Genomic DNA, 14,177 nt, shown 5'->3' with positions numbered 1-14,177 from the left:
ACATTGCCTCAACTCTGGAAAGAGAAACCAGTTATAAACACAAAGAGCAATGAAATAGATCTGCCGATTTTACAAATCATTGGGTCGGTCCACCTGTCAACATGATGCCCTCAGTCTCCCTAGGGTAGCTCTGGGGAGCTTGCTTATCCCTCTCCACTGCTCAGCTCCAAGATCAGTGGAAATGCCAAGGCATGGATGCAGCTGTCAGGAAGCAGGTCACTCATCCTGTGCATTAGCCCTCTGTTGCAGGAAGACTTTCCATAAGCAAACTGCAACCTCTCTCATGGTGTACTAGGCCTGCAAAATCATCCTAGTGCTTTAACAGTGGGCTCCTGCAATTTCCAGGCTAGCTGAGAGGAAACTTGAGCCTGAGTCCTGGCATTTTATGCCTGCGTCCAACAGTAAGGCTGCTGGCATCCTGGCATTTTACCTCTCTCCTTTTCTGAAAGGCACAAACTGGTGCTTTTGGCACAGTAAACATTTAAATTAAGCAGCACCTTCCTGCAGCAAGGCCTAGGGCCATGGCGGCAGGAGGCAGGGGACTGCTGAGCCTTTCTCAGGCCTCAGGAAAGGCTGAGGTTACAGGGGGAGGCTGGTTCACACAGACTCCTGGGGATATACATGTCTGTCTCCCAGCAGCAGAATCAATGATGCACAAAAGCTCTCTCACCACGTCAAGGCCAGACGTGGCCACAGCGATCAAAGCATTAAGGCTGGCCAGAGAGGAACTGCCAGCATGGGCTGTAGCAGGTGCCAGGGCATTCGCTGTGCCACTGTACGCTGTCAGGCGACAGGCATGCAGTAGATGATGATGGAGTCTGAGTGGAAGCTGACCAGCTGGCAGGACCGAGGGAGATCTGGCTCCCAGAGTTTTTCCACAGAGCCTGCAGCCTGGGGGCAGGACAATTGGACACTGGGCAAGGGCAGCACCATCCTGCAAAGTGCTGAGGCAGAACAGGCGGGGTTAGATTTGGTATCTGATTCTGAAAGAGGGTAATGAGGAGCCAAACAATGTGCCCTTGAGAGTTAACAGGACAGCCGGCAGGAAAAATGTCATCATTTATGAAGAGAATTATGCCAAAGAGAGGTGGACAGGGAAAAGGACATAAAACAGTGACAGGACACAAGCACTGGAATTGGCTCTCTCTGCCTTTCCCTCGAGATATGAAAAGGCAATGGAAGGCAACACCTTCCTGTGCCCAGGTCCTCACCATGGCCTCCATGCGTGCCCTGCGCTCCTCTTCTTCCTTTTTCTTCCTCATATTCTCCAGATCTTGCTTGGCCTCAGCAAATGACTGTAAGAAAGTGTCGAAGATGCCAAAAAATTCATCTGGCTGCATCTTGCCCTCACTCTCTCCAAAATGCTTCAGTGCCTTGGCATACTGTCAAGGGGGCAGAAAACAAAAGAGCAACAATTAGGCAGGCAGTTTGGTGAAGACAGTGAGGAAAGCTTATGAGTAACATCACATGTAATTCAATACCCTCTGAGCATTCATGCAGTGAGAGCAGAAACTACTCCCCAGCAACAGAAGTGCCTCTCCTTAAGGCAGGTGCTTCTGCCCCTAAAGAATCTGATTTCCTGGGTATCTTTTGGGCAATGTGGGGCAATGATGCTGGAGAGCACCAGCTGTTCACTTATACAAAAAAAACCCCACATGTTCAGTGCCTGAGGATGGTGGAGTCATTTCATAGGACAACTGTCTGGCCACATCTCAGCCGCAGCTGTGAGACAGCAGGGTCATGGAAGACAGTCAGCTAGCTGGGAGAATGAGTAGTTTTAGCCTATCCTAACTATTATACCAAACAAGTAGTTTTAGCCCATCCCTTCCACCTTCCCCTCAAATCCACTTTTGAAATTGCTGGAGTTAGAGGGTGTTTTTGCAATGATGTTACAGTCTTTCCTCTCAGGAGCATTTTGCCATGTTATCCATCTCTCTGGAGTCCTTTGAGTCAGGGTGTTGCCTGGGAGAGAGGAGACTATGGAGAGACATGGCATGAGAGAGGGGCAAGGAAAGCAGCCAGGGCTCCCGGGCAGACTTAAAAGAGAGTGAATACATCACAAGTGGCTTTTATTTTAAAAGGCAAATGTTGAGGCTGCAGGATGCATGTGGAGGCAGCCAACTGGCAAGACTTCAGTCACAGGGCAGTCCTGATTGGGATATGGTAAATTCACAGCAACCCTTGGCTCTTGGACTTCAGTCCTGCAGTAGTTGTACTCTCTTCTTCGCTCTCTCGCACTCACAAGCACACCTCTGTACTTACCAAAATGCACTCAAATGCATGCACATGTAGTCTGTCAACAGCATGTACACACGTGCCCACTAAGTGCTATATAAGTATACACATCCAACAGCTGTAACATTGTCCATCCACCTTCATTCACACACCCCTCTATCGCAACAGGCAGAACTGCAGAGCTCCCCTCGCACTCCCTGCTTACGCTTCAATGCACCACCACTGAGCAGCAAAGCATCCTTACAGACCTCAACGTTTACCAAACCAAACCCAGACTCTCCCAGGCTATGGACTGCCTCCAGACTTTCTTGTGTTTGTATTCAGCTCATATTAACACAGCCCAGCTTCCCTTTCCTTAGGTGGCTGCTTTTGCAGAATAGAAAAGACAGTAAGAACAGTTCAGGCTCCAATCCCAAGAACAAAATGAATTTGGAAGCAGGCCTTATAAACCCCTCTGGCCCTGTACCAGGCAAAGCATAAACGATGTCTCCCAGTCAACTGCAGGGGGAAGAAATCTCCAAGGAAAGCAGCTTCCTTCTGGCACAGCCTGAGAGATTCAGCATCTTCCCCTCCTCTGCTTTTCCTGCCAGGCCCACAAAGCAGTTTGAAGCAATAGCTTCTTTTTTCTTTAAAAAGGCTGTGTTCTCAGCCAGAAACAAACAAAGAAACCCAAAGTATCTGAGAAAAAAAAAGAACGTTGGGAGAAATGCAAGTTGCTTTGAGCTACCAAACATGGCAGGAGTTGAAGGAAGTACTACAGCAGCAAGTCATCGAGAGACTTCAGAGTATGGAAACAGTAACAGATTACTTCTCTGTTTTAACTCCTTTTCTGTGAAACCTCCGAAGACACATACATACAAGTATGCACCCCTACTCCTTCTCCTCACCCCTCTCTGTATGTATGTATTTTCTCGGTATATATTGTACACACAGTCTGCTTGAATATTAGGAAAGTGCAGCAGTGTTGCAGTAATCCACATCGACCAGCTCTTCAGCAGAGAGAATACAGGCTGTCAATACTGCAGAGGGAGATAAAGCATCTCCATGTGCTATATTTTCTTGGCTTGCCTACCCCAGCGTGGAAATCAGCCAGGGGAGCAGGAGAGCCAGAAAAAGTCTTCAGCATAGGCATTGCCACTGTTGCTTGAACAAGTAGAGCACCTGAAGCTCATTGTTTACGGGATATGTGCTACATGAAATATCTTTCCACTTAACTTGTGGTTAAATCCTGTGAAAACTGAAAATAAGGCACAACGGGAGAGCAGTGACTAGAGGTGCCAGCTAGAAGGAAGACTTGTCCACCTCCTGTGAAGCCAGAAGTCCAGAGGCAGCCCACCAGAGACAGCTGTTGTACCTACTGGTGCATCGCCTCCATCCCCTGCATTTCTCTTGTGCACAGCAAAGGTGTGTGAAGGGGGTGTAGAGAGACGGAGCTGGTTTGAGCCCATGAATGCCCACAGGAGTTCCCAGTCTCTTAGGGAGGCTGGGGGTTGAAAAGGAGAGCTCCTTGCCTGGGGCTCTTGGATTCTACATACATGGAAGTCTCCATTAGAGGGTGGTGTTGTCTGCAAATGTTCTGCACATGGCCTGTCACCCAGCTACAAGCACCAGCTAGTTCTTGTCACGCTGGCAGAGGGGCTTTTGCTATTGCTTTCCCACTGCCACTCAGAGGAGGAACAGTATTGCTGTGCTGGAAAGACCCAGCAGCCTGGGAGCCTTCCAGAGACACTCATGAGTATAAGGTGTTGTGGTCTCTAAGCAGCAGTGAGGAGGAGGCTGAGAACAGCCAGTCTTTAGTGGCCTGTAACACGGCTTAGTAGGTCACAATCTCTTACTGTGAAGCAGTGAAAGATGAAAAGCAAAAATCTGTGAGCTAGATGTACTAAAATAACTACAAAAGAGAAATCTGCAGTTCACTGAAGTAAACATTTGCCTTCTTTCTCTACCCCCTCCAGAAAAAAGCTGACAGAGCAGAGAAAGGCAAGTCAGGAGATCCAGCCTCTGTTGCCAACTCTGCCCATGATGTGGCTTGGGAGGCTCATGCTCCCTCTCTGAGCCTTGCTTTCTCCATTTGTTACAGAACAGAAAGAGTTGCCCCACTAATCTGATATAGGAAAGAGCAAAAAAAATCAGTTGTTCACATCTGTAGAGCACTACATCAGTTCAATGCACTATGGTAAAGAGAGCCACGCTGTCTTTTCACTGTTTAAACTGCAACAGACCCCTCTGTTTTTATTACTTCTTCTCTTTCCCTGTAGCTCTGGTTCTGCAATCACGTGTGCATTTTCAAAGCATCAGCACTGGGACGAGGGGCTGCGAGCTGCTGGAGGCAGCCACCCCAATGCTGGAACGAAGCCCAGGCTCCTACCTGTGCATAGGGGCTACAACCTCACTGCCTGCCTTGCTCAGGGTGTGAGAGGCAACGCAGCTCAGGCTGAGGGGTCGGGACCCTGGCCCTTGCTTCTGCTCCCTGCTGCAGTTTTGGTGTCACCCTGTACAAATCACTCGACTACTCCATGGGCAGATTCCCTGTCAAAGAGTACCTCCTCTCACGCACAATTGTGAAATCTGTAGCTAAGTCCTCATGCATGCGAAACACTTCCCAGAATTTTGTGACGTGCTGTAGTATTGTGGAACAAGGGCTGCAACTTGCTTATTCCTCAAGTCATTTGGGGACAGATGACATGGGCAAAAGCAAGATGGAAAACTGTGTTTCAGCAGGTTTTCCACTGTAACATAGGACAGAATCTCTTTTTTTCATTAAGAAATTCATTTCCACACCATAAGGGCCCCAAAGCTCCATGATATAACAGGTCCATGAGCTCAGTGCCAGCTCTGCTTCCTCTGCCAAACTTTCCACTGAATTCATCCTCTTGCCAAAGCAAATCGTTTAGACAGTTGTTTATTTTAAAAAGCCATTTCAGCAAGGAGAGGGAAAGCGGGACAGCAGTGCACACACTCTCTGCTGTGTTTGCCAACGAAATGTTAAACAGTGGCAGAAGAGCTCTTGAAACAGCAGGAATGGGGCTCTGCAAGGAGGAGGAAAATTGCCACGATAAAAATTTCCTGCTGTCTGTCCTGTTTGCTATTGTGGGATGAGCCAATGCAGAAATGAATTATACCATGTAGCCATGCAACATGAACTGCATGACAAGTAATCTTGAGTTTGCTGTGAAGACTCCAGTCCTGTACCGAGGCAGTTCAAATAAAGGCCTGTTCTCTTTATGCAACAGGTTCAGACTGGTTAATGGAAAGAGCACAGCCGATTTCAGGCAGGGCTGGGCCCAGCTCTCCTTGAGCCTTGTTGGTCTTATAGGATTATCCTAGGCATTCAAAAATGACCATGGCAGCCCTAAAATTGAGATATGGGTGCTATAAACATTTCTGATATGTTAGATGCCAACCTGCCCAAGCATCTGCAATTTTAAGTCAGTGCACAACAACTCTGCAATTTATTTACCAAATGGCTGTTTCCAACAGCAGGCTGTGGTGCCTGCCCATGCCCTCTGTAACACACTCCATCTTCACTTCCTCAGTCTCTGTCCCGATCCTTTCCTTATTATTACCATCTCCAATGGCTGGTAAAAAATACCGGTTCCCCAAAACGAATCACTGAAGTATGCAACCTGTAACCGGCACTTGGGCTAAAGTATTTCTGTGTGCTTCATAGTGTTCTGCCACTAATGACTATTTTCTTAAGTGGATTTTGGCTTTCACTGCCTTGCTGTTCTTCAAAACAGTTACTATATGTGCTAGGCTTATTAAATGCACGTGCAGAGTCTGAACTCTACCCTCCATGATGATAAACACCCTGCTTGAGAGGAGCTGTCATGAGAAAGACTGGGAATGGATGATTTTCCTATCCTCCTCAGCAGCCTTCCCGAGGCAGTGGCCTCCTTCTTGCCTCCATAGAGAGGCATACGTTTGATATACATCATAGGAATGGCAATAACTGACTAAGCAGATTTTGTTCTAGGAAGATCCAAAACATTTTAAAAGCAGCTTTGTTATGAACCGAGCACAATTTAGATCACTGAACTGCTTCATTACTGTTCTAAGTCCATACCTGTCAACATTTCAGTGTGTTGTAAAGCTTCATGTAGGGCAAATGTCACCTTTTTCAAGTAAGAAAATAAAATTCATACCATGGGAGGTCACTGTTTCTCTGCCCAGGCATTTTCATTCTTTCATTACAGGAAACACGGGGAAAAAAAATCACAAACAAAATTCAACCCTGTTCTGTTCTTTCTGATGTGAAAAAGTAAATTTTTCATCTGTTTGAACACATAAAAACTCATGAAGAATTCCAGGGCAGAATTTCACTTTCTTCTGTCCCCACCTTCCAGTTTATGGGAAATGGTAGAAAACATTATCCCTTGATCTGATCTATATATTCCCTTATAAAGTGGTATTGAAAGTGAGAAAAACACAAAAAGAACAAGAACCAGCTGTGCTAGAGAGCCTGTTTAAAGAGTTGGTTTAAGTTTTCAGTCAGTTCTTAACCAAGCCATCTGTTTACTGCATGAAGATAAGTACAGTTACAAGGCTTGCACTGCAAACATGGATGCCTGCATCTGACAACCTGGCCCTTTAAATTTAAAATATCGCTTCCTCCCCATGGCCACTAACTGTAAATGGTCCTGTTTAAGTAAAAAGGCCAAAAAATGTACTGCATGGGATTGTGAAAAATATCCTCTACAAAGAAGGTCAGCATCACGCATTGGTAATGGATTGTTTCCATAACTTAAAGGAATACAGAAATGACTTTTGCTAACTAAAGACATTTAAAAAAATAAAAAACTTCCCAGGTTTGAAAAGATAATTTGTATTGTTTGAAATCCCAGCTGAGGAAACATGGTTCTGATTAACTCATGGCAACCTATTAGCCACATTTATATTTAGAAGGATATCCAACTCCAGCTGTTAAAACTAGGGCATCATTATTATTAATAAATCTGTGAACCAGACCAATTCTTCCTGGGCTCATTAGGATATTTTTAAAAGTTCTCCCTCTCTCATTACTTTTTTTTCAATTTGCTTGACTTTGAGAAATCAAAAAAAGAACAGGATAATCAGATGTCTCTCTTCCTTTAATTGGCTAGTTATAGTAGGTTTCCATGGTAAGTAAAAAGCTTGTGATTCAACAAACATAGAGAGCCCGTTGAGGTTGGAAGATGTTACAGGGTTTGCAAAGAACATCTGGTTTCTTGAAAATTTCCAGCTTGCCTTTTTTTTTTTTCTTTAGGAGAAAAAGAGGAAGAAGAGAGGGGAAAAATACTATGAGGCAAACATGAGAAATAGCTCAGCATTGGTAAGGACAGACAGTTCCCTTTTAGGAGTCCAAAAGCAGCTTTTTGCCAGTGGAAGAACCAAAGCCATAGGCTGAGCAGAAGTTGGAACAGCGTGTGTTCAAACATAGTAAGGGTGTGCTAGGAGAAGGTAGAGAAACGTTTCCTAAGCATGTTATAGTCATTAAAATAAAACATCTCTTTATGTCAAGTGCTTTATGTTGGCCATGTCTAAAAAAGCATGCAACAACTTCCAGACATATTGGTCTGTCTGTAGGGAGATTCTCTGGTTATTCTTAAAGCAAAAGAACAGCATTTTTCCTGCAAATGCCTGATCAAGAAAAGTTGCATTGCTGTGCTGGACATGTAGCACTTACTTTTTTTTAACCCCTGACTGATCTTGGAAAGAAATTGCATTGGACTTTTGTCCTAGTGTGCCAAAAGAAAGGATTACCACAATCTATAGCACCAAATCAAAAGCGGGCAAGTCTAAGCCAAGAACAGAGTGAATTTGCTTCCAGAAATGTGCACCTGACTATAACGAAGCTGAAAAATCTACCCAGTCATAAAACAGAAGCCCCCAAACTATAGAAAATAGTTTTTCTCAGTAAATTTAGTAGAAGCATGGAATGTAAAATATTTGCTTTGTTATCAAAGCCAGTATGATATGAACATTATTACATTGGAAATAGTTTGAATCTTCTCTAGCAACATGACAACGATGAAAAAAATGAGGCTTGTTATTCTCCAAAAAATTTCCTAACAACATTACCAAGTGTTAGACTGCCCAGCTTTGCCTTCTGAGTGCCGTAACAACCACTGCCCCACCAGCATTTCCCAGGGCAGCTCCCTCCAGCTGACAGCCTGTAGCCCCTGGTGTTCCCAGCTGCAAGTCAGTATCAACATCACCTCCACAGCAAGGAAATGCGTTTGAATTAGAGAATGATATTACCACAGAGTGACTGGATGAGTGAGGAGTCTTACCATTCAGATCCTCAGCCTGTACTTTCCCTATCCTTTGAAATATAAGGCCTACAAACCTAACAGCACGTTTCAATAATAATGCAATAGGTCCCTTGACACTGCAAGGATTGACACCAGCAATGGAAACAATTCAATCCAAAAGAAATAATGCATTTGCTTCATCAAGCTTTACATGCCAGCCAACATGGGCAGATTTGCCGTTACATATCGTTTACTTTAGACCTTGCTCTTCTCTAAACATTTTCATATGCTTATGGTCTTTTCATATAAATTCTTCCACATTCAGCTGAGAGACAGAGGGAGTAGTGCCAGACTCCAATCATCAGCAAAGAACAAGCACCTCCTTAGTTGTACAAATCTGGTAATGGAGGTGCAGACAGTGAAAGGACGAAATGATCACAGCAGCACCTAAAGAATAACAACGCACATGGTGCTGGCTGTTTGAGAAGGATCCAACACTGTCGGACAAATCACGCATGTTTGGGATTTCTATCGTTGCAATGAAATACAAGCAGTAGCAGAGAAGCATAAGTGGAAAAGGTCAGGTATTCAAGGTTACCAAACTACCCAGTGATGCATTTTTAAAGGAAAGAAATGAAGCACAATTGTTCCCAGCTGAATGAGCAGAGTGTGATCAAGTCAGAAGTAGAAGGTAAAAGACATGAGGTCACTGTCACTAATCACCAAGGGATCTCTTTTTGAGAAATGGTTTAAAATGCAGTCCCTTCAACACCCAGCACAGTGTGGTATCCTGGTACACACATTGTACACACATCATAATTCTATGCCACGTATGGATAGTGTTAAGGGAGACTAGCAAGAAGTGGGCAAGACCATTGAACCTTCTTTTAATCCTAAAATATATTCTAAATTGCTATAGACCAGATTAGGAAAAGAAACTTCAGCCTAAACCACTGTCAGCATCTACTGTAGGTTTCACTACAGTCCCGGCAGTTGAAATTGCTGCTTCCATTTTGATTCATGTTTTTGACTGAACCAGTGAAACCCCAAACACTTTAAAAGGTATTCTTACCTTGTCTCTAGCCTCATTGAGAAGGTCTTCTAACTCTGAGAAGCTAAAACTGGCAACAGTGATGAAATCACTCATGACAGGAACGAACCTGTCCCCTGATTCCCGCACGCGTCTCTTCTGATAATCCAGCTCCTGAAAGAGAAGAAGTAAGAGTTACAGACAGGCAAGCATCAAAGGTTCCTTCCTGACGAGGAAGGGAGCAGGGAAGGACATCTATTTCTCTCAGTGCAGAGAGTGCTCTGCTCACACCTTGCATGAATTCACCCAGAGCTGTAACTCAGAAACCACTTTCTCACTAAGTCAAAGTTTTTGCCTTTTTGGAATGAAAGGGAAGGTTAAGGTGGGATCAAGGAAGGTCTTAGTTACGGTTCCCTTCATCCTCAAAAAACCACTGCTCCCAAGAAAGCCACTGACGTGCTGAATTTCTAAAGCAACTTTATAATTTAAGCATCAAGGACATGAAATGTTGCATTTTTTTTCCTATGCAGAATGACAAATAATAGAGAACTCAGATTGCAGATTGTGTAGCAAGTGAATCTGGAATTTTCAATAGTGACTTTCCCTCCATCTTCTCTTCCTGTAGTGGCCTGAAAGGCTGTATACTTGGGGAAATGAGTTACGTGTGAATAATCTATCTAGCTCCTAGCTCTGGATCTCCCTTTAGTTTACTGAAAATCACTAGATGGGCAGTAAAAAGACATCAACATTTCTTCCCCCACTGAAGAACAAGCAGAAAGATGTCAGGTACAACATTTACCAGCACCCTGCTAACCAATAAGTATTAACTTGGATGTCATAAAAGTCACAGAGTTATAAACCAGGGCTATTGCAATAAGAAGGTTTATGGAAAAAAAAAAAAAAGGTCATAAAATGATAGGAAACTAAGGTCTATTTGTTCACTACCTACAGAAAGAAAAAAAATAAGATTCTTTCTGGCTCAAGATTTTTAGTTTTAAGCCAAGATTACCCATGCTATGTCTTCCCTTACTCTATTCACCATGCTTGTGGCACTGAAAGAGCAGTGGAGTTCCTCAAAACGACTAAGTTATAGCAAGACTGGCAGTTTCCTATGCCTGCACTTGGACAATGAAATCATAATCTGGGCCTCATCTTTATTTCTCAGCTGGATAATCAGTGGGAATGATAAAGCCTTACTTTCTCTGTAGGGAAAGCAGCATGAAACAGCAGGTCAAGTTACAATCTGACCCTCTGTTCCCTTTGGAAAAATACATTTTTGTGCTGGCTGCAACTCCAGCTATGTGCATGCTTGGTGCTGTTACTGGTCACTGAAACACTGGTTGACAGAGTCAAATGGGTAGGTTTATAAGAACCTATGTTGAGAAACTCTTTGAGATTTGCTCCACAGAGCTGCTGAATGCAAAGAATGACTTTGGCCATCAACAATCTAAAATCAGATGTAATGTATCTTCTGGTCTGATGTGAGTTGGAAAGAGAATGTAACCACTACAAGGAAAGACCACATGGCAGAAAAGGGTCAGGAAAAGCAATGAGCAGGTGGCTGCAGAAAAGTCCACATTAAAGAAGTGCTACTTCCCTGGCTTTATGTTACATCCTCTTCTCCACTGGTTTTCCTAATACATCACAAGGGACAGTCCCGGGGGCACTACCCACAATGAATTGTATCTATGTTATGATCACTTTGAAGTGGAACTTACAAGTATAGGAGATGTCACTCACATGCTTCTAAGAATTATGGATATTTTTTTCAGCCGCTCTTTTCCATTCGAATTTTTAAGCCTCCCAAAGCAGGTGAGTATAACAGTTTTCTCATCTTACTCACTGATGAAAGCTGTGGCATTTGGGACTGTTACTAGAGAGCAATGTTTTTCGAAGTAAAATTAAGATTAAGTTGTCTGCCCTTTAATTTCAAATTCAGTCCTTCCCTGCAGAATAATTCTTCCAAAATAAAAAAAAAACCCACACGAGTAACAAGCATAACTATGTAATCAGCCTGAGAGCAAAGCCAGAGAATAAGAAACTCCTCTGTGTCTTCTAGAAATGGTCTATACCAGTCATAGTAGTAAAATAGCAGAAGCTAGCATTGCCCCTGGTGGGCTGGGCTACTGGTTCTCTAGAGAGATGAAATCATTCAGCCATGGAAATGATTTTCATGCAGCAGTTGTGATCTCCTTGCTGTGTAAGAGAAGGGCTCTGCTGACAGAATTCAGTTCCTGATTTGGAGAAAACCAAGAACTACTTAGCTGTCCTTCTGGGAGCACCCTACACAAAGGCAACAGCTGCAGGCATGTCTAGACAAAGGAAGATGTCTTATTTTTACAAAGAAGCTGTAAGTCCAGGAAGGCAAAAGGTTAATAGTACCTTTAAGAACATCTGACTGCGAAACTATTTTTAGCTTTCTATTCTTAAGGGGCCTTGAGGAAACTTCTCAGTCACTGGAGCCAAGGCTGTGGTGAGAACAGACTGGAATGGAATCAAGAATCACACCTTTCCCTACTCCCCCTTCCACCTGACAGTGATCTTCTATTGTTACTATAGTGGTGCTTTTCACACGCCAGAAAACCACAAATTGAGCAAGCGGACTGGGAGGTGCTGGCAGCCCCAGATGAAAAATACCGTGGCAGGGAGGAGACAGAGGAGGGGAGATGGTGACTGAACGGGAAGGAGAGGTTGCCCATGGAACCCATGTACAGGAAAAAGAAGAAATCTTGCTTTAAAGGCAAAAGGACAAATAACTCAATCACAAAAGATCAAGAAAGCAAAAGAGAAGTAGGTACTCACATTTCAATGGGGGGAATTGTCTGTCCCAGCCAAAACTGGGCCTCTCTTCATGTCATGAACTCCATGTCAGCCTTCCCTTTACAGGTGCTTTTAATTCCCAAACACAGCACTCCATGTATGCAGAAGTATCTCTTCCCATTGCTGTGTTGCTCCTTACCCAAACAATCCAGAACAAGGTTTGGAAAGTTCGTTTTTTTCACAGGAGGATCACTGGCTAATTACATGATGAACTTGGAGAGAGCCAGACAGCCTGGGGGCTGCCAAGAGGACAAAGATCCCTTCCTCTACTCCCAGAGCCAAACCAAACTCAAGCTAGGTTAAAGGAAAATGAAGTCATCACTGTCTGTCTCATAGTGGATGACAAGGACCAGAGGGTCCTGTGTTAGTCCCTTGTAGATAGGTAATCACTGCACAGAAACCATACGATGTGATTCCCAATAACTGGTCCCTTTGCCAGCAGTCCCAGTGAAGAACACTCTCGACCTGGAATGCTCCACTAGCATTAAACTGACACAAGTTGAAAAAGACAAGTGAAACACCCTGAAGACAGAGGGACACTGGCTAATAAAATCCTGTTCAAAAGGGCAAAGAACAGCTAAACACGGCAAGGACCTTCCTGGGCTTCAAAGACCTCTGCCTTGTCTCTCAGCACTACCCTCGCCTTAGTATTTCCAACAGGCAAGAGATGCCAGCACCGACCTGAACATAGGCTTTTGTTCCTATGCTTGCAGGAAGAGGGAATGATATTCTTAGGGACAGAATCTGTTTATCTGTGCAGATGATGGGAGAAGTTAAGGGACAGAGACAAGAGAGTAATGTTAGCCTTTAATCTATACTTATTCAACTGCTGTGCAAACACTAACTTGATGTTCCTCACATCAGCCCTGGTGAAGGGCAGGTATTGACAGCTGCCATTTCACAGAGGAGCCACACACATATGCCAGTGGCATAAAGAAGATGCAAATATGACAGTTCCTACCTTCCACTACCCAAAATGGTGTCCTGCCCTGTGCTCTCCTGACTCAGGAAGGCTGGAGTCTTTTCGCAGGAACAAAACCAACATGTTAATTAAAGGAGACTTCCAGGCAGGAGAAAAAAGCTGACACGTGAAGTTGTGACTCCAGAGAGCATTTAGGCCCATCCCTCATCTTTACCTCTCATAATTCAGTACACACAAAATTCATCAATGCACCATTTGTACTATTCTCTGTTGAGATGGAAGGCTATGCACTTAAGTACAAGGCTACGTACTTAAGTACAAACTGAATGCAGGTAAACTTAAGTCCAGCTTAAAAGGCTTTCATTAGTAGCAGGAAAAAATGTTATTGTTGCTTTGCTTACCAGCTCAGCTCCCTCGTCTTTAACTAGTCTATCTTTTCCTTTGCCTTCCCAAAGAGTACTTAGGATAGGTTAGGATTGCATGTAACAGTGTACTACCTGTTTACTACTACTCCAAGACCATGTGAAACACTTGCTCAGCAGCCAGCCAGCCCTCAGTAAGGAAGAGAAAGAATTTTATTTCTTAGTTCAGTGCATGCCATTTGTCAAACTGTCCTTTTACTTTCCAGGCTGAGATCAAACAAGGTTTTCATTAGACTTAAGTCTCCTAAGATCATCAGCATGAGCTCCACATGAGAGGCTTTTATTTGTTTTTTCTTAGTTAATGCATTCTGGAATGGAATGGAAAGGAATGGCAAAAGAAAGCCCACTTTCTCTTATCATAAAATATATAGTGCCCCTGATTCTGAGTGAGATATTTTAAGTATGGTGCTTTGGAAACCTTCAGATACTTACAGCTTCAACAGCTTTCAATCCAGTCTTTATGTTGTTGACTTCCTTCTCCAGCTCTACCAGGCTGCACAGGAGACAGACACAGG

At 43.9% G+C, this 14,177-nt stretch overlaps 1 protein-coding gene across 3 annotated transcripts in view; it reads right to left on the bottom strand.

Moving 5' to 3' along the window:
- The window catches only part of DAAM2 (dishevelled associated activator of morphogenesis 2), a 211,666-nt gene that overhangs the window by 6,932 nt on the left and 190,557 nt on the right, over nucleotides 1–14,177 (bottom strand). For all 3 annotated transcript variants that reach the window (XM_065630842.1, XM_065630840.1, XM_065630843.1), the window contains 3 exons: nucleotides 14,095–14,155; nucleotides 9,541–9,672; nucleotides 1,212–1,382 (listed from right to left, as the gene is read on the bottom strand). In XM_065630842.1, the coding sequence (XP_065486914.1) occupies nucleotides 1,212–1,382; nucleotides 9,541–9,672; nucleotides 14,095–14,155 (364 nt within the window). The remainder of the gene's footprint in view (nucleotides 1–1,211; nucleotides 1,383–9,540; nucleotides 9,673–14,094; nucleotides 14,156–14,177) is intronic.

This window comes from Caloenas nicobarica, chromosome 3 (assembly GCF_036013445.1).
Source record: "Caloenas nicobarica isolate bCalNic1 chromosome 3, bCalNic1.hap1, whole genome shotgun sequence".
Classification (NCBI taxonomy): Eukaryota; Metazoa; Chordata; class Aves; order Columbiformes; family Columbidae; genus Caloenas; species Caloenas nicobarica.
Note: the sequence above shows the minus strand (reverse complement) of the source record. Positions and strands in the feature narration are given on the sequence as shown.